This window comes from Ochlerotatus camptorhynchus, unplaced genomic scaffold (assembly GCF_037179485.1).
Source record: "Ochlerotatus camptorhynchus isolate MF236.1 unplaced genomic scaffold, CSIRO-AGI_Acam_v1.1 ptg000028l, whole genome shotgun sequence".
Lineage (NCBI taxonomy): Eukaryota > Metazoa > Arthropoda > Insecta > Diptera > Culicidae > Ochlerotatus > Ochlerotatus camptorhynchus.
In genome coordinates this window covers 591462-616025 of record NW_027040520.1, presented here as the reverse complement: position 1 = coordinate 616025, position 24564 = coordinate 591462, and the positions used below count along the sequence as shown (strand labels likewise).

Sequence of the window (24564 nt, the reverse complement as noted above, 5' to 3'; positions counted from 1 at the left end):
ACTAGTACAAGAATGATAGTGTGAGTTGATGCAATACAGCACTTTTGTACAACGGGCGTATACGGTACATGCAATAAATTCGAGGCCCGTAGGAGTTGCTCCAAAATTATGTCGTCGCTGTTATACAAGAGTGAAATTTCCTCTTGTAAGATCTGTTGCGTGTTGATCCGACGAGAAAACAAACGGCAATCTATCCATTGCATCTGTACAGTTATGTATTGGAGCATTATGTGCTGCAACATTGCTACTTGTTAAACAGGGTCATTGTTTTTACAAATGGTATTCCCCTTAGTAGTAGGTATAGAAAAATATCTATGAATTATCAGTTTACATCCCATTCAAATATGGGATGCTGATCACTCTTTTAAAAGCAAGAGTATCATAATTTCACTTGGTTTGCCTCGACAGCTATTGAGCAATTCCACGCCAAATGGCTCGTCCTTCTCCGATTTGCATAAAACGTTGCAACATTTTTTGTTATCATTCACAATGGCGTATTTGACAAAACAATCCATGAAAATGAAAAAAATGAACAAAAAATGTTCTTCTACAATATATTCTATTTTTTGCAAAAAAAAAAACTAAATATGCTATTTTTTTTTAAATATTGAATATCTAAGACACTTAAAAATCAAAAAAAAAATCGTAGTATAAGAAGTTTTGGATAAATTTTTGAATTTCTATGTTTGTGCTATGTTTATAACAGTATCACATCAATTTGAGACACTTCATCTCAATCTAACACATAAGGAAAGGGAAATAAATTTAAAAGTCATCTTGGGTGGAACCATTTAATTTTTCAATCCAAATCCGTCGATAGCGCAGGCCCTATTTTTTCCTAGAAATTCATTTTTTCGTATAACTTTGACGTTTTCGTGCTATGATTCATTGAAAAAAAGTTGAATATGACGTTTAAAATTTCATTTCGATTAGAAGTGACGTTTTGGTGCTAAATGGCTGAATTTTACCAAAAATGTGAATGACTGCCATAACAAATAATTTTGAAAAGTTTCATGAAAATCTTAAAAAGTTGAGTCAAAAATTCATCTCTTTTTAACGACCTCTTTTTTGCCCAAACGACATTCTTTTTGGGACCACTTTCTACATATATGGGTAATTCCAGCGCAAGTGTTTACACAATTTTCGAAATGTGTGAACAAGGTGACCAGCTTTAACCAACTTTTGCTAAACATTTTATTTTGGTATTCTGAGATATCGGCTTCTTCGGTTTTTCTCATAATTTATTGGTTCCGTCTGGGCTACAACCCTGGATTTTTTTAAATTTGAAGAAATTATAAAGGGGAAATGGCTCTAATGTTGGCATATGGATCTCAGATTGGGCCCATCGCTAAAAATCTGCTATATATCAATTGTATCCAGATGAACGCGTCATTGGGACGGTACTAATGATTATTTTTGGTTGCTATTGAAAATTTAGTCGATTGCTATTGAAAATTTATATTATTGATATGTATGGGCCCAAATTAGGGGCATTTAGGCCGACATTACATCCATTTTCCCTATAAGAGATTATTCTATAGTCAAAAAAATCTTTGTATTCTTTACCAAGAAGAACTCTTCTTCGAAAAAATAGAAACAAAAAAGCTATTATAAAAAATGTTTTTTTATGAGCACGCCATATTGAAAACTGAATCATATGATCGAATATAGGGCTATGTTAGGGCAAGTTAGGAGAATAAATATCGATTTCAAAATTTTCCTGCACATCCCTAGCCTTCGTTCGCAGGACAATCCGGATGAAGAAAACGTAAGGTGGCACGCAGATTTACAGTGAGGCGAAGCTGGTCGTAATGGAATTTGTTTTCATTAATTATTATTTTAAATAGTATTTTTTTCAGATTTCCAGTTAGATTTTAGCCTGAAATCCAAATTTCAGGACAATCCAACAAGCTGGGACGAAAGCGTCAGAAGTGAATAAAATGTTGGAAAAAATGTTATTGTATTCCAGCACAACAGGAAAAAGTCTGGGGGTGGAATGCTCATTGCCATCAATGTTGACTTTATTTCTGAAGAAATCACAACAAATAGGCACCAAGATTTCGAAAATGTCTGGGTCAAACCACTTATTGCAGATGAAACACACATTTTTTCTTCGGTGTATTTTCCACCGGAACATGTCCACAAGCACTCTTTTGAACTATTGTTTCATATTGTGGAAACTATAATGTCGAATATGGAACAAGAATTAAAACTGCATATTTATGGCGACTTCAATAAACGAAATTCTGACTTTATTACAGACATTGAAAATGAATCATTTTTCCCCCAGTCGTAGGTGAAGATAAAACATTTCAATTATTGTTCGACAAAATATATTATTATATTAACCATGTGAAAAATCAACAAAACGTGTATTTATACCTTTTATTTATAAAATGTACTGAAGATTTCTGTGTTTACATCAGTATCACCTCTATGGAAAAATAAAGTGTTTCACACAGCAATAGAATATTCAATCTTCATACATAACTCCCAGCGACTGGGACTACGAGAAAGTGCCGGAAATTACGAAGAAGCCAAACGTAGACTATACACAATAAATTGGCAGAATATAATAAGTATTGAAGGAAATGTCGACACTGAAGTAGGAAAATTTCACTCAATTCTGCAAAGCCTAATTTTAGAAACTGTACCAACGAAAAAAAAGACGAACACAAAACAAAAGACTGCCAGTGTGTTTCAATCCACAACTGAAACATTTTTAGAATAAAAAACAGAAAGCTCACAAACTATACAAAAAATAAAACCCTGAAACCAATTTGCAAAATTATTGTAACTTATGCAATCAACTGCAACCAAAGTCGAGAATGAATTCAAAACGTGTCCAGAACTTTTTTAATTATGAAAACACGAAATTAAAAATTTAAACACCGCATATTAAAATATCATTGGGCAACCAAATTATAGAAAAAAAAAAAACATCTAGGCGTAATCTTAGACTCCAAACTAACTTTTGTAGAACATTATAATACTATCATTAATAAAGCAAACAGAATGCTTGGCTTCATTAAAAGGTTCAATCATAATTTCGACACTATTTAGCTAATATATACCACATATGTAAGATCAATTCTGGAATACTACCACAGTATGGAATCAATACATTTCCATACATGAAGAACGCATAGAATATGTCCAAATACAATTCCATTTATATGCTTTATGTAAATTGAATTGAACTACATTTTCATTACCACCCTATGAAGCGCGCTGAATGCTTAACAAAATACAAACACTTAAGGAGCGCCGCCAACTTTCAATGCTTTTCGTCATCAACGACATTATTTCACTGCGCACAGATTCGGAAGAAAATCTAGCACAGTAAAACTTGCTGTCAACACGGAATTCATTTTCTGAAAAATCGTACAGAACAATCTATGCAGAAAATAGCCCAAATAATGCATAGTATTTTTTTCATTGATTTGTTTTCCGTCGATCTTGCTTTCCGTGCTGAGCACCAATGCTACCGACGCCAGGGAGGCAGTTCCCACACCTGGACCCTACACCTATCGACCCATCAACTCATGAACCGGAGACCAACGGCTTTACTGCGGACCAACGGCTTTACTTCCCGAAGGAAGGCGTGATCAGAGATGTTATGCCTCAAAACATCCTGGCGGCGCCGACTGGGATTGAACCCAGGTCTGCTGGGGTGAGAGGCAATCACGCTTACCACTACACCACCGGCGCCGCTATAATGCATAGTATGTAAATAAACATCTAAATAATCAGTGCCTGTTTATATCATTTACCATCGCACTTAAGGAGTAGCGCATCAACCCAGTGTAGATGAATTGCGTTTACGATCGAAATGAACAAATGAGTTCATTATACATCAGTGAATACGCGTTTGTCGATATTCACCAGTGCTTGATTATCCAAACCAAATTTTCAAAATCAGAAGCGAGCCTCAAAAGTAAAATAATCAATTTTATTTTGGGCAAATAGATTATGTTGACCCCAGAGTTTAAAACCTCGCTATTATCAACAAATCAGCATGAGGCATTAATTATTCATCGATCTGTGTGTAAAAACCAACACCCAATGTTCTTCGGTGCTATATTTGTGTAAAAAGAAAATAATCATTTTGCAATTGATTCTCAAAATGACCCCCACCAAAATGAAGACGAATATTAATATTGGCAACATCACAGGCGAAGACGATGATGCAGCCACGAATGAACAAACACAAATGTTTTCTTCGATACTCTGTTTCAAACACACCGTTGGTACTTGAGCGGGTCAGTTTTCATCTATTTTTGCCAGTGGTGGCGGGGGGGGGGGGGGTGGGTGACACCCCTCACCATCCCTCTCCAAAGGGGGAGTTTGGTAAAGAGAGATGAAAAAACTGATTTGTACCTTCCTTAAGAGTTGTCCTAGCTCGCAATTCTAATATCTATATGCAATCTTCACACTGCCGTACTCTAACGGAACTATCAACTCTATGCTTTCATCTACTCCATCTATCGTATAAAAATTACCACTACAGTCTGTTATTTGAAATTAGCATCTTCAACTAAAAGAATGTTGATAAGTCAAAATTCAAATGCATGCAGGTAGTTGGTCTATCTGCTAAGGTTGTCTTCATTGTCACCTTAGTTGAATGTAGAATAAATTAATTTTATCAGCACTGGTAATAATCATTGTATGTAGTCGACTTTGCTTTGACGAAATGAATAAATAAATTGAATTTTGTGCATAGCGGTAGAGATGAAAATAAATTGAAAAACTATCAATTTTTGATAAAGACATGATTTTTGAATATTTGTAATTGAATAATTAATTTTAATTGCATCATTTGTTCTCATCCTTAGCGAGAAAACCTAACACAATAAATATTCAAATGAGTTAAAATCTATTATAAGCTTTGTTTGCCTAAGCAATTTTGTTACAACATCTCTCTTTTACATTGAAAATAATGCTTAGACAGCTCTAACTAAAATACGGGACTTGTACTGTCTGAAAGCGATTTGATTTAAAATTTAACATGACCCCATAATAGTATTATATATATTTTTTAATAACTTTATTTGTACAGGCTCAATCGAATAAACTTTACAGAGACAAGTTATCATTTAGGTTACACATTATTAATGTCTAAAACCTAAAGTTAAAGGAATTGAACCAAATACTTCCGATCTTCTCGAGGCTAGTGGATGACAATTTTATGGATGGAGAGAGGGAGAAGGAGATTTTAAATATGATTTATGATTCAAAATTTTCACTATTTATAAAACATGTACTTTACCATATTCAACGTGATATCAGCTCACTAATTTGACATTTTTTACAGAAGCAAATATACAAAAAAAATACTCATAATATACAAATTTAACACATGGTTAATCAACATACAATCTTAAGTTAATACTGTATTGTATACTGTATACTATTGAAAGTAAAATTTTGATGCTCATTGTTCAAAAATATATTGGCTACGATTAAACAAACATAATTACGACCGGTTATTGCATGAGGTTGCCCTACTTTTCAGTGTGCTCGTTCAAAGCCACCCCTTGGGTTGCCAAGTAAATGGAGAGATGCTTTAAGTACATGGGCTTAGGTCGAGGAACTGCAAAAGCCCTGACAGATCTGATTTGTGCGGGAAATGCGGGGAGAAGGGTCACTTGTAGACTTGTATTTCATTTCACGCAACCGAGCAACTTGCAAACAATGTTGTTTACAAAGATGGGCTTTTGTACACAATATTTGCTACATTGCATGAAATGTGTCAGAACTTTACATGATATGTAATGTAAACGTATATGATATGTAACGCTCCATTTATGTGCATCATATTGAACAGAAATTTACACTACTTTTTTGAACTGTGTGGGAATCCATCATTGACGTCACATTCTGCATTCCGTCGCTGTTGACAAACATGAACTGAAGAGTGCACAAGGGGTATACCTATAGCGACCATCAGTCGATCCGATATAGAGGAAGAGAACTTGCAAACGGTAGTGGAAGACGAAGGCTTTCGACAAGGATCTCTTTTTTATGCACTCCGTGTGGACAGCGGTTCCTCAGACCTTAACGCGGACGATTTGACAGAAACGTTAGCTACACAGATAAAAATTCTGAATATTAATTGCGATGTAAACATTCATTCACGTAAATTTGTATTTCATCTCACGCAACCGAGCAACTTGTAAACAAAGTTATTTACAAAGATAGGCTTTTGTATACAATATTTGCTACATTGCATGAAATGAGTCAGAACTTTACATGATATATAATGTAAACGTATATGATATGTGACGCTCCATTTATGTGCATCATATTGAACAGAAATTTACACTACTTTTTCGAACTGTGTACATAGTTAAAAAAAAGTAGTGTAAATTTCCGTTACTATGATGCATATAAAAGAAGCGTCATATATCCTACAAGTTTACATTATAGGTAGATCGTGTAAATTTACAAGACATATCATGATATACTCCATATATTGTATGCAACTGTTCATCTTTGTAAGCGACATTTCCTGCAAGTTTCTAGCTTACGTGAAAAGGAAGTTTACATGCATGAAAATTTGCATGCATGTATGTTTACATCACCAGTAAAATTCAGAATTTTTGTCTGTGTAGCTAATGTCACACAACCATGCTGAGAGAACTGGAGCCAAAGAAAAGACTGTACCCAGCTTACTGGTGGAACGAAGCACTCAGCACCTTTCGCACTAGTTGTATCAGGGCCAAAAAACGCGTGAAGTGGTATCGTTATTGAATTTTAACGAAAATTTATCTTTGAAATTAAATTCCATGCTACATATAATGGAAAATTGTTTTATTAGTTAACATTAGTAAACAGGAGTCGAGATAACTCGTTCAAAATATCGATTTTGCTCCACCAAGCTCAATCGCTTCTATATCAGGTCCTGACCAATCTTGACCACTTTAAAATGATTTGGGTGGCCCTTTGAATTTAAAATGGGAATTACTTTGGGAAAAGCAAACTTGTTGTTCTCAAAGTCCTAGCATTTCTTCATAACAATTTACGTGTTAACTTGCTATTTATACTTACAGGATATTTTTTCAGCTACAACTTTGCCGAGGAATACTTTTTGATTGAACGTTTTGTTAGTTATTTATTATTTAAATAAGAAGATTATATTCTTCTGATATGCTCCATCAACTGCTCAGCAGGCGACGTTGGAATAGAATTTGTTTTTGTTTATTTGTCGTCAATCAGTGTAGACCGTTTTAAAATTGTGCTGTTGTATAGGGTAACAAAATCCAGGCTAATTAATATGTTATACTGCAAGTAAAAGTGTTGCCCTCAATGCAGTTGATTGATCATATCAGAAAGTTCAAGGCTTCGAAATCAATAAATAATTAGTTTTATCGATGTTTAATGAAAAAGTGATCTTATAATCTGCTAGCTTACGTGTAAATCATTATGACGAAAGGTTAGGATGATGAGAACAAAAAGTTTACTTTTCCATTAGTAATTCTCATATTACCTCTAAAGGGCCAGTGCAATAGGAGATCGCAACCTAATAAGCTCAAATTTTGGGAGAATGATCAAGACCTGATTACGAATCTATTGAGCTTGGTGTAGCTAGAGAAAGTCCCAGAGAAAATGCGATAAAATCCGGTTGCATCAAGATTCTTAGTGAGAATAGCCCTGCCCATTTTCCACTTCTGTTTGGTTGGATCAAATGTGGATAGAATGAATTTTGTATTACTAATAATTTACGATTTATTCTAGTTTGAATATAAGACACTAATGACCCTCAAAAATCAATTTAATCAATTAGCAAATTTGAAAATGTGTTCTTGCTCAATTTTTCGATATTCATAAGGTACAGCATCACCCCTTTATTAACAAGTGTACGTGTATAGTTGTCGAAATATTTGCTTAACACAAGTTTTTGATTCAAAAACTGTTATGTATGCGAATAAATTTACCTAACATTCCACTTTACGGCAGGTGCTTCAAAAAATGTAATTCACTAAACGTTCGCTAACAGAAAGAGACTTGTTGATTTTTACAAAAAATCACATATTTCTTCAGTTCATCTTTGACAACTGCTAACAATAAGGTGCAAGCTATTCAATGTTTGATATACACAGTTCGAAAAAGTAGTGTAAATTTCTGTTCAATATGATGCACATAAATGGAGCGTCACATATCATATACGTTTACATTATATATCATGTAAAGTTCTGACTCATTTCATGCAATGTAGCAAATATTGTATACAAAAGCCTATCTTTGTAAACAACTTTGTTTACAAGTTGCTCGGTTGCATGAGATGAAATACAAATTTACGTGAATGAATGTTTACATCGCAATTAATATTCAGAATTTTTATCTGTGTATGTCAACGATAAGCTGGTATTGTGAAGAAAAAAAATAATCAAAGAGTATTGTTCAGTAAGCGAACGAATAGTGTATTTCGTTAAATTCAGCATATGTAGTTCTGTCGTAGAAATTTCTGCTCTATATACACTACCAGAACAATGCTGCAACATGTCAAAGTAAGCCATTTTGTATGAAATTTGGCCTGCGCTACTATTATATCGAACAGTACTGTACTTCAGTCCAAAAATGAAATGAAATAAACCTGTTTTCTTACTGTGCTATGAAGATTCGACCAGCCAGGTAATGTAAATTAAAATCTGGCTACACTATTATTCTCCCGAGTCCATTTAAATGAGGCGAGGAAAACCACTCATCTATCACAGACGGAGATCTGGTGGTGAACAACGAATGAAATACTAGCCATGTCACGGCAGATATCATCAACAGCAGCCACTGTCCTTTTTCGCTCAGTCCTCCAAACATGCACACATACATACAACACGGTCACGCAGCGCAGGTGTTACGGAAGCCTGCCCTGTGGACGGTGTGAAAATACATCAGCACGATTTGTATGGTTGAACCCAAATCTACTCACCAGTATACTTGGCCACTCCCTTGAAGGTGATATCATCTACTATCACCGGCTCGGAGCGACCTTTCGCATTTGCTGCAAACAAGATGATACGGTACGACGTTCCCGGCTCTAGATTATCTAAGAAAAATTGCACCGGAGGATGCTGGAAGAGAGGCGAGAAACAGAATGATAAAAATGTTTAGTATAGTGGTTGAAGTCAACCATGTCAGCGTAGGGTTGGGTTGAGACCGGAAAAGGCGAAAGGATCCGCAGGTGGGAGTGGGTGGTAGATGAGCACGATGATAATAACAGTTTCCGGGAATGGGTAATGCAGTTGGAACAATTGAAAACAACAAGGAAACTCGTTATTCCGAGCATGAAGCACACCAGGAAGAGTTGCATCTCGAATGAAAGCAACAGCGTCAATAACAGAGTATGAACTTTATTGTGGAAAATACACTGGAATGGATAAAAACTAGCTGGTACCGCCAGACATCGTGGATGGAAAGAGGATGGAGATGGTGCTACACAGTGGGAAGTTTTATTTTGAATTTTTTCTATCATGCTCGTTGAATTGTAGTACTTTGTTGAAGAGGAACCGAGTGGTAACTAATGGAAGCAAAAGCATCGCAATTAGAGCGACTGATCGTTGACGCGATGTGACAGCTTATAATAAAAAATAATTGTTGGATGAAATGTATTTCTTGGCCGAAGTGAGTGATGCTTGATGGGTTGACAAAAGCTTATTATAAAAAATAATGAGATTTTGAACGGTTTTATCAACCGTTAACATGTAGTAGTATAAGGTAACGAAGAGCATTACCCAAGCTATTTTGCGCTGTGTAGGAATATTGTTGTTTCTCATCTCAATAGGTGCAAAACGAGAAACGTAAATTTTCCCGAAATTAATTAGTGGGTTATTAATTAATTATTGCAATTTCCATGTATTAACACTTTCTATATGTTTTTTCTACTTCCTAAAAATGTTAAAATTGTTTTATTTCTTTTCTTTTTGAAATAAACCTACAACCGGTTTTTTGCTCGGTTAGTCAACGAAATTTGAACGAAATAAATCTCTCTTAAAACGAAAAAATGTCGGGAAGAACCAGGATAGAATCTCTAACTGGTTTTAACCCAAGAGCAGTCGAGCTAAATTACAGCATATTCACGAATGATCTTGATGTTTTCAACATGTTTGTGCATGTTGAAGCATTCGAGAGGCATATTATATGTTTTTAAATTGTTGTCATTCTTCAAAAAGGCAACAAGCGTAGGAAGCAGACAATCATAAGCAGGTAAGAGCAAACAGGCACGTCCCATTGGCCATTTTCCAATGATAAAATCCCATCACCTAGCCTGAAAAGAACATGACATAGTGTTATCCTTACCTGTAAACTTAAATTTCTAACTAGCTTCAGGGCAGGAACTTCAACCAGCTCTAGCAGGAACATCTGAGGCAAGCCACCATCGAAACCCTCGATGCATTCGATGTGTAACGAATCGGAAGATTGGTTGGATATCGTGCAGTTTTGAAGAGCAAAAGGTCGCCCTGTTGGATGTTGGCAGAGAAAGTGGTATCAACCGAGTTAGAGTAAGGCTACAAAAAAAGAGGATTATGTACAGAATCTAGCGCTGGATATTTCTGTGTGCTTTTTTTTTTCTTCCTCCACTTGCACGGTTAACCCTTTGCACAAACACTTATTGCGCGCGAGCAAAGTCTTTGATGTTGCAGAAAACGGCAACGGGAAACGTCTGAAGACCACAGCCACCGACCACCAAGTGTTTGTACAGGAAGAGCAAACCGCGCATTTGAGGCGAACCATCAGTCATCCGGAGTGGTGCCATTTAAAGAGCAGCCGAGTGTAGATTAAAAAGCGATCTAATTAAATTTTGATTTATCTCCTTGAATCATGTTTCGGCTTGCTTTTCTGACATTCTTCGTTCGGTGTTCCAAACTCCGTTAAGAGCGTAACTTGACGTGGGTTTGGGTTGTAAGTACTCTTTTTTTTGTCAACGCTAAGACCCTCGTTTTTCTCGTTGGAGTGCACTTTTAGGAACGAGTCAACTGAATTGGTCTCGTATTTCCTCACTTACCTGCTGCTACTACTTGAAATACACACGGCGTTTTTTGCTCTCCAATGGCGTTTCGTCCCCAGCATGATATCGTTCCGTAGTCCAGGTCAGACGTAGGTGTGTAATTAAGCCGTGATAAGCCGGTCTTATGTGTTTGTGTTTTGCGTTGGCCGTGGATGTATTTTGCGGGCGTCGGTTGAACCGGTGATTTTATTCAGTATAACGACAGGTAGGATGAAAAAAGAGAGAAAAGGAAATGGAACGTCAAATTACACCATCCAAAAATTTTAGGTAAGTATTTCTTTCATCAAAAATTCGCTTAGTATTTGGCACCCTGTTTTTTTGTGTGCCACAATTAAAGATGAGATTTTTCAGTAGTTTAGTGTTGAAGGGAAAGGTAAATATGGTATTCATTATGACTATTAGTGATCAAAGCCAGCTTCTCGCTTCGGTTGACAAGCGTTCGAATTAAGTCCGATTAATTTAAAAAAAAGGCATGGTTCAGCGTTTTTGCTTTGATTTTTAAATTTTTACATAAATGCCTACACAAGTTGCAAATACAGTAATGTAACATGTGCTAAACTCGGGAGAAACCATCCAGCGCATCGCCCTGTTCACCTCGTAGCTAGATGAATATGAATGTGTGAGTGATTTCGGTCCAGAGCGATCTAGCACTCGACCAGGCATCGTTGGTACCGCCATTGTCTCTGCACAGTCCACTTGCAGCTTCTAAGACGGTAAGACATGCTGCCGTGTGATTAGCCCTCGGTGATTATCGAATATTCACACTGATGATGAATATAATGATCCATAGGGCATGAATGGAGATCCAACAAGTTACACTGACGCACTGGAACGTGCCGATCATCATCACTGAGCTATGCGAGAGGAAATGTGTGCTCTAGATGAAAACGACATCTGGATTCTCACTGATCTAGCACGTGGCAGGAAGGCGATCCGCAGCAAATGGGTCTTCAAGACCAAACGAGGAGCTGACGGTGAAATCGAGCGATACAAAGCGCGACTGGTGATAAAGGGTTGTTCTCAGAGAGCCGGGATCAACTACAACGAAGTCTTCTCTCCGGTGGTGCAATATTCCACCATTCATTCCTGATGGCGTTAGCGGCCCAGTATGATCTCAACATTGAGCAACTTAATGCGGTATCAGCGTTTTTACAAGGGCAACTAAAAGACGAAGATATCTACAAGGAACAACACGAAGGCTTTGTAACCAGTACAACACAAGTTTGTAAGTTTTGTAAAGGTGTTGAAGCAATCAAGCAGAGTGTGGAACACGCAGTTAACCCTAATAAAAAATACCATACCAGAACGATAACCCAAATGATTGAACTATTCCAAAAATGGATTCATACAAATTTTTTTAGGGAAATGAAGCTTTGCACGACTTTGTTCGTTCAAGTGTGGATCTAAGGATGCTATTCGTGACAATCTACGTGAACCATTTCTTGGTTTTCACGAATGATCCACGAATGAAGGACAAATTGAAGACATTCCTGAATTCCAACTTTAAAATTAAGAACCTTGGAGAAGCAAAATTTTGTCTGGAACTATTTCTTGATCAACAGGCCTATATTGAAGAGATACTGAAGAAGTTTAACTTGACGGACTCTAAACCTGTCGCAACTCCCATAGATCCTAGTACAAGACTCGACAAGTCGATGTGCCCTAAAACACCTGAAGAAATCGCTGAAATGCGATATGTCCCTTAAAAAGCAGTAGATTACTTATTGTACTCGGCACAAGCAACGAGACCAGATATTGCGTTTGCTGTAAATCAAGCAAGTCAATATTCGGTTAGTCCAGGGAAGAAACACTGGGAGGCGGTAATGTGCACCACTGAACCACAAACAAACTTCGTTTGTGACTAAACGGTTGCTTGCCAAAGTCGACGACGCATCGACCGAAAGAACTGCTGATGAAGAACAGTGAGCAATCATTAGATGTTTAAAATTATAAAATGCGTTCTTCGACGTCTTAAAAGAAAAGTTTGCCAACTTAAAATTTTTACATTAAAATAATATCGCAATAAATTTAAGCGTTGACATATTTTCCCCTAAATCGTCTTTCTAGACCAGGCCTGCCCAACCTTTCTAAAGCTTTTTCGATGGTCGATGAGCATGTGTCAAGCTGCATATTGTTTGTTTCTCATTCATTCTGGACAAAAATTCAAAATGATGACAAAAATTGCAAGACGATCTCGACGAGACTTGTGCACTAAGCCTTGCGCCTCGAAGAGCACTGGGCATGTCGTTGAAAAAGGCAAGAGCATTATTTCCAGTTCACCACACAATGGTGAACATCTGAAAATATATTTGGCTGTCACTTGGCGCGACGTGTTACTAACGGATGCAAAGTTTAATCGGATCACAGATTTTAATGAGATGCCAAAAGAATATTGTTGTTGCTCACAATATTGATATACTAAGCGTTAAAAAAATAATTATTATCAGGGAAATCACAACACCAACTTTAGTTTTCTATTATCAGGTAATGAAATCTGCAGGCAGGTACTTTGCTTAGCGCTGTTGCTAAATTGTTCGAACTCGTTGTTATGGAACCGTTACTCGCTCACTGTAAGCCGTATATTAGTATCGACCAGCATGGTGGTTGGTCGCTCATGGTTAATGATATCGACATGTTTAGAAACCAAGGCAAACCATCCGAACTTAATTTAATCCAATTTTAATTTAATTTAAAGCAAACCAAGGTCGAAGATTTAATTGAGCCTTACCATAAAATGGTGTATTAGTGGTCACTTGTGGTCTGGAGTAAAGAAGTACAGCTATAATGGTGACCATAAATTCTATAAAAATCTAAACGTATTTTTTTTTTAATTATTTACCCCTGTGTCGTCTACAGGTTGCACATGTCGACGCGACACCACAGCTAATATTTATCACAACACTGCAAAATATACTTTAACGTTCGCCATTTCAAATACGGTATGACAAGATTTGCACAGATAAGTTCCTGGCAAATATATGTTGTTTAAATCTCAACAAATATGACGCTGGTTGCTGGGTCCGGAAAATGTGTTCCTGAGTCTCATGTCATATTTAATGAGATGTCAATAAAACTTATTGCATAGCAGTCGTCTGTGAAAATCTCGGCAAAGGAATGCTGAGCTGGTGGAAACAAAATTCAGTGAGTACCCTCGAAATTTTAAATATTCATCAAGGATTTACGCTGGATCCACCTAAAATTCCTATGAACCTGTCAATAAAGTCCATACATTGCATTCTGACATTTTCTTAGGTTTACTTAATGAAATCACTTTACTTGCGCTCGAATTTTCCAGTTTTTTTTGGTTTATGCTACCTAATGCATTAAAAACGGAACGTGCCAAAATTGGATCGTGTCAATATGCAAAATTAATGTACTGGTTATATAGCAAAAGGCATCCACAAACATTCCTGAGTAGTATGAATAACAATACATTATTTGTTTTTTTAATACTTTATTAACGTGCGTTTTAGTCGAAGGCTAGTTCATGACACACTGTGCGTCGCCGTCATTTACGTATCACTAATTCGTACAACACCGCTGTTGATGACATTACCGGAGCACAGAACGAAGATGTGATACTTTTAATCCAACGCAAATTTAAAAAAATAATGCTCAATTTTAAAATTACACATATATGCTTAACATTTTGATCTGAGAGGCACACGCTCAAACTAGAACATGCTGAAGAAAAACACCAAACAACCATTGCATTCCATTTGCCTTTTGTCTAGGTAATATTTTCTCATTAACACTTAAGAGCACAATTGCAACAAAAATCTGACAACCTTTGGAAACGTTGAGGGCAAAATTAAAGTGGACTCTTGCTTCAGCTTGCATGAAGAAAATTCACCACCCTGATCGACGTATAATAAAGGAAAACTTTACACGCGCTAGCGCAACCATCATAGTTCCACGGGGAGACGAAACAAGGAGATGAAAAAATCTCATCGCATAATAAGAAGGAAAGCCCCGGAAGGATAATAATAAGAACCGACAAAAGGGTAGCTGCAAACACCCATCGAAAAAAAAATGAAGAATAAGGCGGCGGGGAAGGCAAACTTCAAAAGAGTGTGAAAATTGTCCAAGGACTTTTGTTAGCGTGCTCATAAGAAAGCGGATATTTTTTTTTTTTATTTTGCATTCCACTCTGCACATTTTTTGCCACCTTCCCGACTGGCTCTTCATGAAACTTAATTTTATATTCATTCTTGAAAAAGCCCGAACACGTCCACAGAAAATAAAGGAAGACCACTTTTTGCCTCATTTCGATTAACAAGTTGGATGAATAGGCTGACTTTTTTTTCGGCAATTTAATTTTTCAATTTCTAGCAGCCAGCGGAGCTCTTCTTTTTCAATTAGAAAATGACAATTTATTCGACATTTCTAATAACAGTGCCGCTGGTATGTGGAGCGTCTGTCAGTGAGATAATTAACTATCACTCTTCCCTCGTGAGCCTTCTCGGAGATCGAAGATGGGATGGAAAAATAAACGGGTGAAAAAACTTACCTCACTGGAATGAAGTCTCGCCGGTAGCTCTGTTTGCTCGCCGGATGAGTTGAACGTCCAATGAAAGGATTCTGCCGGGGGAGATGCATCCACCTCACACTTGAGTTGCAGTGTTTCGTGCTTGAGTGCACCGAGCAGTTCTTCACGGTCCGTTGCGCAAACGGGTGCATCTGCAATTGATAAAACACACCGACACAATGTAGAGCAAAGTTGGAAAAGTGCAATTGTTGAATAGAACAGAACCTCTGAGGGTGAACATTCTGGAATAGTCCGGAATGTAGTGTCTTGATTAAGTGTTTAAATGCGTGCATGAGTATGTATACATCGGAGGATGAACATTGAAAAAAGCAATTATTGCTGCTTTATGGTTTGTCTATATAAAAATGGTGCCGTTTGGGAGCTGAATTGAAACATATAAAGGTAAATTTCCAAAAAAAGTCCCAATTAAAAAAGTTTATTTGTGCTCTGTTCTTTGAATTCACTTATTTGACACTCTCTAGCAGTTTTGAGCATCCGTAGTGCTGACATAAAATACTTCCATTCACCCAAGCAGCACAGGTTGGTCACATTCAGTTAAAGGAACTTACTTTTATTTACATAAGAGTTATCATAACTGTTCTAGGTCAAGTGTGCTACTAGGGCGTTTGTTAGCTCTCACCTTATATTTTAAAATGTAGCTGAGTAGAGAGGAAAACATTCAACATTTTTAAGTTCTTTACAAAGAAATTGTATAGCTACCTACTTTATTTGTTTTTCTGGACAATAAACCCATCTATAACAGCAGGGCACTTTTCCGGAAACACAGTTCGCACATCATTTAATCCGCGTGTTGTTATCAACTGTTTATTTTAATTGAACAAGATGAACGACGAAAATCAATGTTTAAATTTATGAATTAGACCTTAATGAAAGTTGGAGGCGAACCAGCCCCAGGCTGAAAGCCTCCCTAATAAAGATAAATCAATCAATCAACCTTAATGAAAGATCACTATTGAAAAAAAATTCACTCTCTCTCTGAAGGAATAATTTTAGAGACAAGATGTGAGATTTAAAAATAGTTGATCGTTGAAATTTTTTAAACTTTGTGTTTTTATTGATTTACTCCTTTTACACCTTAGAGTAGAAATTGAATAAATTGAAAGCCTTAGTTATGGATTAACAAATCACCTCATGTATACACAAACTTAAACAATTTTAGCATCAAATTAAAGTTTTCATTTAAATGAATCATTTACCTTGATTTGGACCTACATAAACAAATAGAATTAAAAATTTGTCGGAAAGACGTTTTTTGATGCAAATATTAGCATAAGTGGCAATTCAAGTTATGGGCAGATATCACATTCTAGAAGTGATACGAGCTCATACGAAGCTTTCGTGATCGCCAAAATTAACGGATTCTTCATATGCTTTTGCTACGCACCCGATGGAGCAGTGCCACGAGATGTAGACTTCAATGCTAGGGCAGTGGAATGGAGAAGCAGATGTACCTACGCAAGAGGATACAGCCTACTGGAAGCTCTGTCAAAGGTGGAAGTTAGGCTGTCCAACGATGGCACCGTCAGTACTTTTCGCAGAGACGGCAGGGAATCCATTATTGATGTCACTTTCTGCAATCCATCGCTGGTTGCAAACATGAATTTGGGAGTGTGTGAGGAGTATACCAATAGCGACAGGTATAGCATCGGTCAACGGAATCCTGTGGCAATACAGAGGACGAGCACTTGTGACCGGAAGTAAAAGACGAAGACTTTCGACAAGGATCTTTTCATTAAAACATTCCGTGTGGACAGCAGTCCCGCAGATCTGAACGCGGATGAGTTGACGGAAACGTTAGTTAGGGCATGTGACACGACCATGCCGAGCCAAACAGCTGGCGCCCAGCTTACAGATGGAAAGAGGCACTTAGCATCCTCTACGCTAGTTGTAACAGAGCCAGAAGACTTGTTCAGAGAGCAAGAACAGAAGCAGAGATAGAAGATCGTAGAGGAGTGTCCCTAGCAGACGGACTCAAACAAAATTTAAAGCAGAGCAAGTCAAACTGTTTTAAGGAGCTGTGTCGAGACGCTGATGCTAACCCCTTGGGCACCGTATACCGTGTCGTGATGGCGAAGATCAGAGGTTCAACGATGTCCGCTAAAATGTGCCCAGAGGAGCTGAAAGTTATCGTGGAAGGAGTTTTCCTAAAGCACGACTAACTAACTAACTGAAGGTGACGAAAGCTCCCGGTCCAGACGGAATCCCCAACGTGGCGTTGAAAGCGGCGGTCCAAGCGTCGCCGGTCATGTTCTGTATGGAGCTGCAGAAATGCCTGGCAAAGAGTTATTTACCTGACAGGTGGAAGATGCAGAAGCTAGAAGCTACCCGAGCAAAGTCTGAGATCAAATTGAAATCTAAATTTGATGTTATGATTTCTTTGATAATGATTACTCAGGTAGCTGTCGTTTTGGTCATTTTAACGGTTAAAATATCAAAATTGAGAGCAAACAAATCTTCCTGTGACATCACATTGAAAACTATTTCTGCTATCAGTGAGAGCAAACTGAAAACTAAATTTGATATCAACTTTTCCTGTTAATAACAAAACAAGTATTCAATTTGATGTTATGCTAAGGCAATGAAAAAAAAAACCCGCAACAACATATTTTTGAAGAGCAAATGTACAGCAAAATGAAAACAAAATTTGGTATCAAATTTGTCAATTGCGTAAACTGAAATCAAATTATGATTTCAGATTGATGTTGATATCAAAACTTGATTTCAATTTGCTGTCATTTTGATGCTGGACTTTGCTCGGGTAACCACCGGGGGATCCAACATCGTATAAGCCTGTTGGATACACTCGGAAACCTCTTGGAGAGGATCTTCCTAAACAGGCTGATGAAATGCACGGATAGTTAGCACGGATTGTCGGAGAGACAGTTCAAATTCCAGAAGGGAAAAGCAACGATGGATGCAATTTGGATTGTGGTCGAGAAAGCCGAGAAGGCGTCTAAACAGAAATGGAGAGGAGATATTGCGCCGTGATAACGATCGAGGTCAATAATGTGTTCTATAGCGCCAGCTGGGAATCCATCATAAGAATGAATGCAAATAATGAGGGTCCATGACTATGTGTGCAGGATTCTAAAGAGCTACTTCCAGGACCGGGTTCTGGTCTACGAGACAGACAAGGGACAGAAAATAATTAGGATCACGGTGGCAGTTCCACAATGCTCCATCCTTGGTCCAACGTTGTGGATCGGGATGTTAGCGTAAGCACGACGTTGTAACGCTGAAGTGGCCGAAAGGAATTAAGATTGTTGGCTTTGCGGACGACGACGTCTTGTCGGTAACAGGTGAGGCGCTGGAAGAGGTGGCATCCAACTGGATGGCTTTTAGTCTGTAACTGCGAACCGGTGCAGTGGGCAAAAATCACCATCGGAGAGCACACCATAGCCTCGAATCGCGTACTGAAATACCTGGGAGTTATGGTCGACGACCGGCTAAACTTCAATAGCCACGTCGAATACGCCTGCGAGAAGGCGGCGAAGGCCATCAACGCGAAACCTAGAATCATGCCGAACAACTCTGGCCCCAGCAGAAGCAAGAGGCGTCTTTTGGTCAGTGTGTTGTTGTCGATACTGAGGTATGGAGGTCCAGCCTGGGTTGCAGCGCTGGAAACGAAACAGAACTAAAGGAAACTGAGCAGTACGTTCCGGCTCATGGCCATGTGAGTCGTTTGTGCGTACAGAACCATCTCGTCGGAAGCAGTATGCAACTTGGGTGAACAGGAAGCATGGAAAGGTAAACTTGGACCTAACGCGGTTCATGTCTGGTCATGGTCGCTTCAGTAAGTCGGTTCGGTCACTCAACGTCACCTCTCTGCCGTAGTGTGGAAATATGGACGAAATGCCAGAGCACGTGGTCTTCGACTGTCCTCGATTAGAAGTAGTGCGAAGGGAGATGCCTGCCCATAGCGCAGAGAATGTCGTCGAGAAAATGTGTCGAGAGGAGGACCCTAGGATGCCGTCAGCAGGATAGTCGCCCAAATACTGTCGGAGCTGCAACGCAAGTGGAGAGACGATCAGTGAGCTAGTGACGCTGATATTATAAGAGGTGCATAAGCATGGATTCATCCGCAAATGCAGGTCATAACCAAATTCGTTAAATTTGTTGTTGGGGACCTCAATACAGATCGAAAAAGAAGTGGAAAGCATGGGGTTCTAAAGTTGACCCACCCTATTACTCATATTTAACTGAGTAACTTTGTCGATGACCGGAAATTTGAAGGAAGCATACTCAGAGCGCTAGAAGTTTTAACATTAATGAATTCAAGACCAATAATTGAAATGGCCTTAACTCCATTTTGTAAACAAACCTTGTAAGGCCATTTTCTCGTGAACCGAAAACTACATTTGCAAACCTTAACCACAATCGGGTAGAGGAGAATTTATCCTACCTGTTCATTATGTTGGTTTGCCTTTGCAGACTTCGGTTCGCGAGAAAATGGCCTTACAAAGTTTGTTAACAAAATGGAGTTAAGGCAATTTCAATTGTTGGTCTTGAATTATGTTAAACACAAATAAGGGCTTCATTATAGGTGCCAAAACGAAGCATTTTTGCATATATACTAAGAATGAAAAAGTTAATTTGACTTGCGTACACAATATGGACAAGATGTTTCGTGAAGCTTCTGAGATTTTGCCTTAACAAATTAACATATTATAAAAAAAACGCAAGATAATAAACCTTCGTACCTATAGGTACGATAGAATACTTTATTTATACCCTGGAAGATAAAAATAAAAGACCGTTCTAACATGTTTTTCTGCTAACGGGTACTGGGTACTGCGACCAGTGCACTGTAACATCATGGGCAAATAAAAAGCTGATCGACTAGCTGAAAGCACGCGTACAGCTCAAAAGAAGGTTGTGCTGTGCGCTATTACTCGCATGCACTCGATTTTTTTAGAGCGTGAGATTACAGACGAATATCAGCTCCGCAAAGCTACAGGAAATGAGCCTTGAAAAATAAACTAATTAAAAAAAACAGAGAGCACGCAAACAAATTGAGACACCTGCGATGTGGATGCATTAGTGGTAAATGTATAGTTTTTTTTCAAAACCATAGTCCAGAGCGTCGATCTTGTTTTCCGTGCTGCACACCAATTCTAACGACGCCAGGAAGGCAGCTCCCACACCTGGACCCTACTTATCGACCCATCAACTGATGAACCGGGGACCAACGGCTTTACTTCCCTTCCGAAGGAAAGCGTGATCAGAGATGTAATGCCTCAGAACATTCCTGCGGTGCCGACTTGGATTGAACCCAGGCCTACTGGGGTGAAATGTAATCACGCTTACCACTACACCACTAGCGTCGCTATAAACATAAGTGATTAGTATTCATTAATATCTATTAATTTCATGTAATAAACATCAATTAAATCCATTACTAGCCAGAAATCACCAACATTCTACATGATCTAAATCTATATCGGGCGCGCAGCTGGTCTTATCTGCTTCTTTGTGCGAAAATCTTCTGTGGCTGGAATAAAACAGTTCAGAAATGTCACGATATTTTTACTGTTTGTCAGTTTGTTTTTGTGCGTCTTCACTATGGGCCCAAATAAAGCACAAAGAGAGCAAAACATAAACACAAGATGAGATTATTCGAACATAAACAGTTCCAAAATCAGTGTTGACAAATACAACATGTTGCATGGTAATTCCGTAGCATGGAACAATATTATAATTCGATCAAACTTAAAAAAAATGTTAAATTTTGGGGTACAAGCACAATCTGTATGAGCGCACATTTTTCATGTGTGTGTTTACTCGTCTATGCTTTATATTCTAGCAATATTTTCAAGTATTCTAATTTCAGTTCAAAAGTATTTATCGACTCTCATATGGACGAGTGCACCGATACATTCATGCACAAACGAAATTTTGGCAGGAGAATAGTGCAATTTTTGATTTTTCTTATTGTGATTTTATTTAGAATAAGAAAAAAGTTTACTTAGGGGTTTTGTTTACTAATCATGAACACAGAATGTTCGTAGCTCAATATTCATGAAAAAGTTTATGTGTTTATTTTTAGAAAACATTGCCCCGTTTCACCGGTGCATGAACTCAAATTCATCGGTGCACTCATCCATTTACAAATAACTGTTTGATATAAATGTGCATACAATATGATACATTTTGCAAGAGTAAGATAAAAAAATCCTCAAAATTGTATTTTTTTTTATATTGAGAATATCTCAACCCAGTGAGCAGCAAGGCAAATTATTTCTTGAGCAAAGATAATCTTAATAAAATTTGCTTCAAAAATACATCATATGCAATATTAGGAAAAACTCGGAAGTGCTTTTTAATGAGCATATATAAAATGTGTTGTTGAAAATTTCAGTTGTTTCGACCACAAAAGTAAATAAAGTGATAAACTTTGCCTATAGGACCTCGAACTTCAATTCTATGGTATTGTTTTAATTTATTTTAGTTATTTTTCTACCTCTGTGAAAACAAAAAGATTGGAAATTGATGTGAAAAATACTTTTTTTTTAAGAAAATTAAAGGCAACCTAGTGCCCATCGACAAACTGCAACGTTGGAACTGTTACCTATGCTACTCAATCTGGGAAATTCTAAATAACAACCCTGAAAACGAAGATATCTCATTAAGTTTTTTCTAAACACTGATCTTATACCAATGTATTTAGATTGTAATTGTAAGTAATATTAGTCTCTCTAACTTGTATCTCTTCTTAAAAAGAGGCGAATTCACAAAAGCGAAAAACCCCTAAAACTTAACAACAACAATAACAACAGAATACCTTATTCCTATAATAGTGGAAACCATAATAATACAATGAATGGATTTTGCTATTATAGATTATAATATACCAAATATTGGAACATGAGTCCTAGTCCTGGGTCCTAATGCATGGACCATTAATTATGTCACGCTAAATCGAGCAAAAAAGTACCCCCTCCCCCGTATCGTGACGTTTTTCCTATACCTAATGCATTGCTTGTCACAAAATCTTAGACACCCCCCTCCCCCCTTAGATCGTGACATAATATATGCATCAACCCCTATCAATGGTAGTCGAGTTTTCCAGTCTATTTCTTCCCTTGATTTGTTTTCCGTCAATCTTGTTTTCCGTCGATATTGTTTTCCGTACTGAGTACCCTAATACTACCAACGCCAGGGAGGCAGCTCTCACACCTGGACCGTACCTATCGATCCACCATCAAAACTCAAGGACCGGGAACTAACCAGTTTTCCCCCCTTCCGAAGAAATTTTTTAGAGAAGTGATATTATGCCGCAGAAAATCCCGCCAGCACTGACTGGGATTGAACCCTGGCCCTTTGGGGTGATAAGCAATCAGACTTACCACTAAACCACTGGCACCGCTAGAGTTTTCCAGTCTATTACATTTTAAAACCGCTATGTTAAAACTTTCCAGTATATAAATGATGGTTGTTGGGTTAAATTTTAATCAGGAACTCATTTGTGATTGAAAAAAGATCTCAATTACACAATTACCAGCTCACCCACCCTATTGATTATAACAGAAAAAAATGTTACCACTATTATGCACTTGTCACAGATCGCGAATGGTGGCAGTACTGAATCAATAGTGTAATGGTTTTGTCTTGTTTCAAACATCAGCCACAAACTTCGGATTAACTTCGGTAAAAAAAAATCGTCAATCAATCGAACGCACAGAGCGTGAAATTACATAATTTCGCAATCTGATTCGCAACAATCGTCCAAACAAATTAACAGTCAATTGAGAGACATGGCAAACTGTTCAGCTCGATTATTCGATTAAACACAGTTTGTCTGCGTTGGTTTTGCGTTGGTTTTCGTGTATGTGTGTGTGTATGTTGTTTTTCGCTTGGAGTTGCCTGAATGATGGGAAGGCTAAATTTTCAGTACCGATTCATCCTGTTCCGTTAGCGGTGGGAGGTATTCCCGTTCATCATCCATTTTTCGCCTGCAACTGGTAAAGCTGATATTTAAATTGGATTCACGCTTCGGGTGCTTCAGCGCGTGCAGTCGATATGTTTTGACACTTTAATTAGGGCACATTTCAAGCAATCAAAGAAAGTGTTTTTCAACGCTCTACATCAGACTCTCCATGCTAGGTTAAATTTTTCATTCTGTGATGGCTGGTGAGCTTTTGCACCGAAGAAATTACGTCCTTTAAATAAAGAGGAACGGAGTTTAACATTTATTTTCATGATTATGTTGACATATTTGCAATCCATTATATTTGGAGCGCTTCAGTTTAAATGTTAATTAATACCGTTTTGCCAGAAATCTGGACAATAAGTCCATAAATCCGGACACTTTTAAAAGTCGATTATAAAGCAAAATATGAATAAAATTCCTCATAAATTTAATAATTTGAAAAAAATCATGTTAAGACGTTGTTAACGCTTAACTATGCGTAAACTTAAGCGATATTTCATGTGAATTTAAGCGCAAATTTGCATAAACCAACAATGTTGCATACAAGCTTTAAACAATTTCGATAATTATTCCGGATGTAGCTTAAAAAAAATTAAAATTAAATATTACTTAACCTTTTAAGTTCCGATTTTTATTATGTGTATAGTTTCATGCAAATTCATCTAACATAATTATTGTGATGAGCTTTAGAGTGTGTTCATTATTTCCTTTTACTTCCGTTATAATTGCTTATCTCTTGACAGATTTCGCCTGCTACTTGAAGACTTCATCAGTGCCAAGTACTGTGCCAAGTGGTAATTATAACGGAATTAAAAGGAAATAATCAACACACTCAAAAACTCTTCATAAAGGGATTTCGTTTAGAGGTTCGACAAAAATTAAATGATAATAATTTTATTGTCAACTGGATTGATTATTTAATCAAACATGTAATGTTCGGATTAAAAGACTGTCTGGCAGTCGGTGCATTATTGTACCCGTACCAAACACGAACCCGAAAATATTTTTTTTTAAATACTTGTAAATGCAACACAACGTTCTCTTACATCCAAGTTAAGGTTGGATTTATCATATCGTCTA

General features: G+C 37.5%; 1 protein-coding gene across 2 annotated transcripts in view; it reads right to left on the bottom strand.

The window, feature by feature from the left end:
• LOC135708411 (hemicentin-1-like) overlaps positions 1 to 24564 on the bottom strand; it is a 404140-nt gene that overhangs the window by 32296 nt on the left and 347280 nt on the right. For both annotated transcript variants that reach the window (XM_065230515.1, XM_065230522.1), the window contains exons 10-13: positions 15516 to 15685; positions 11003 to 11126; positions 10297 to 10457; positions 8930 to 9071 (exon numbers count right to left, since the gene is read on the bottom strand). In XM_065230515.1, the coding sequence (XP_065086587.1) occupies positions 8930 to 9071; positions 10297 to 10457; positions 11003 to 11126; positions 15516 to 15685 (597 nt within the window). The remainder of the gene's footprint in view (positions 1 to 8929; positions 9072 to 10296; positions 10458 to 11002; positions 11127 to 15515; positions 15686 to 24564) is intronic.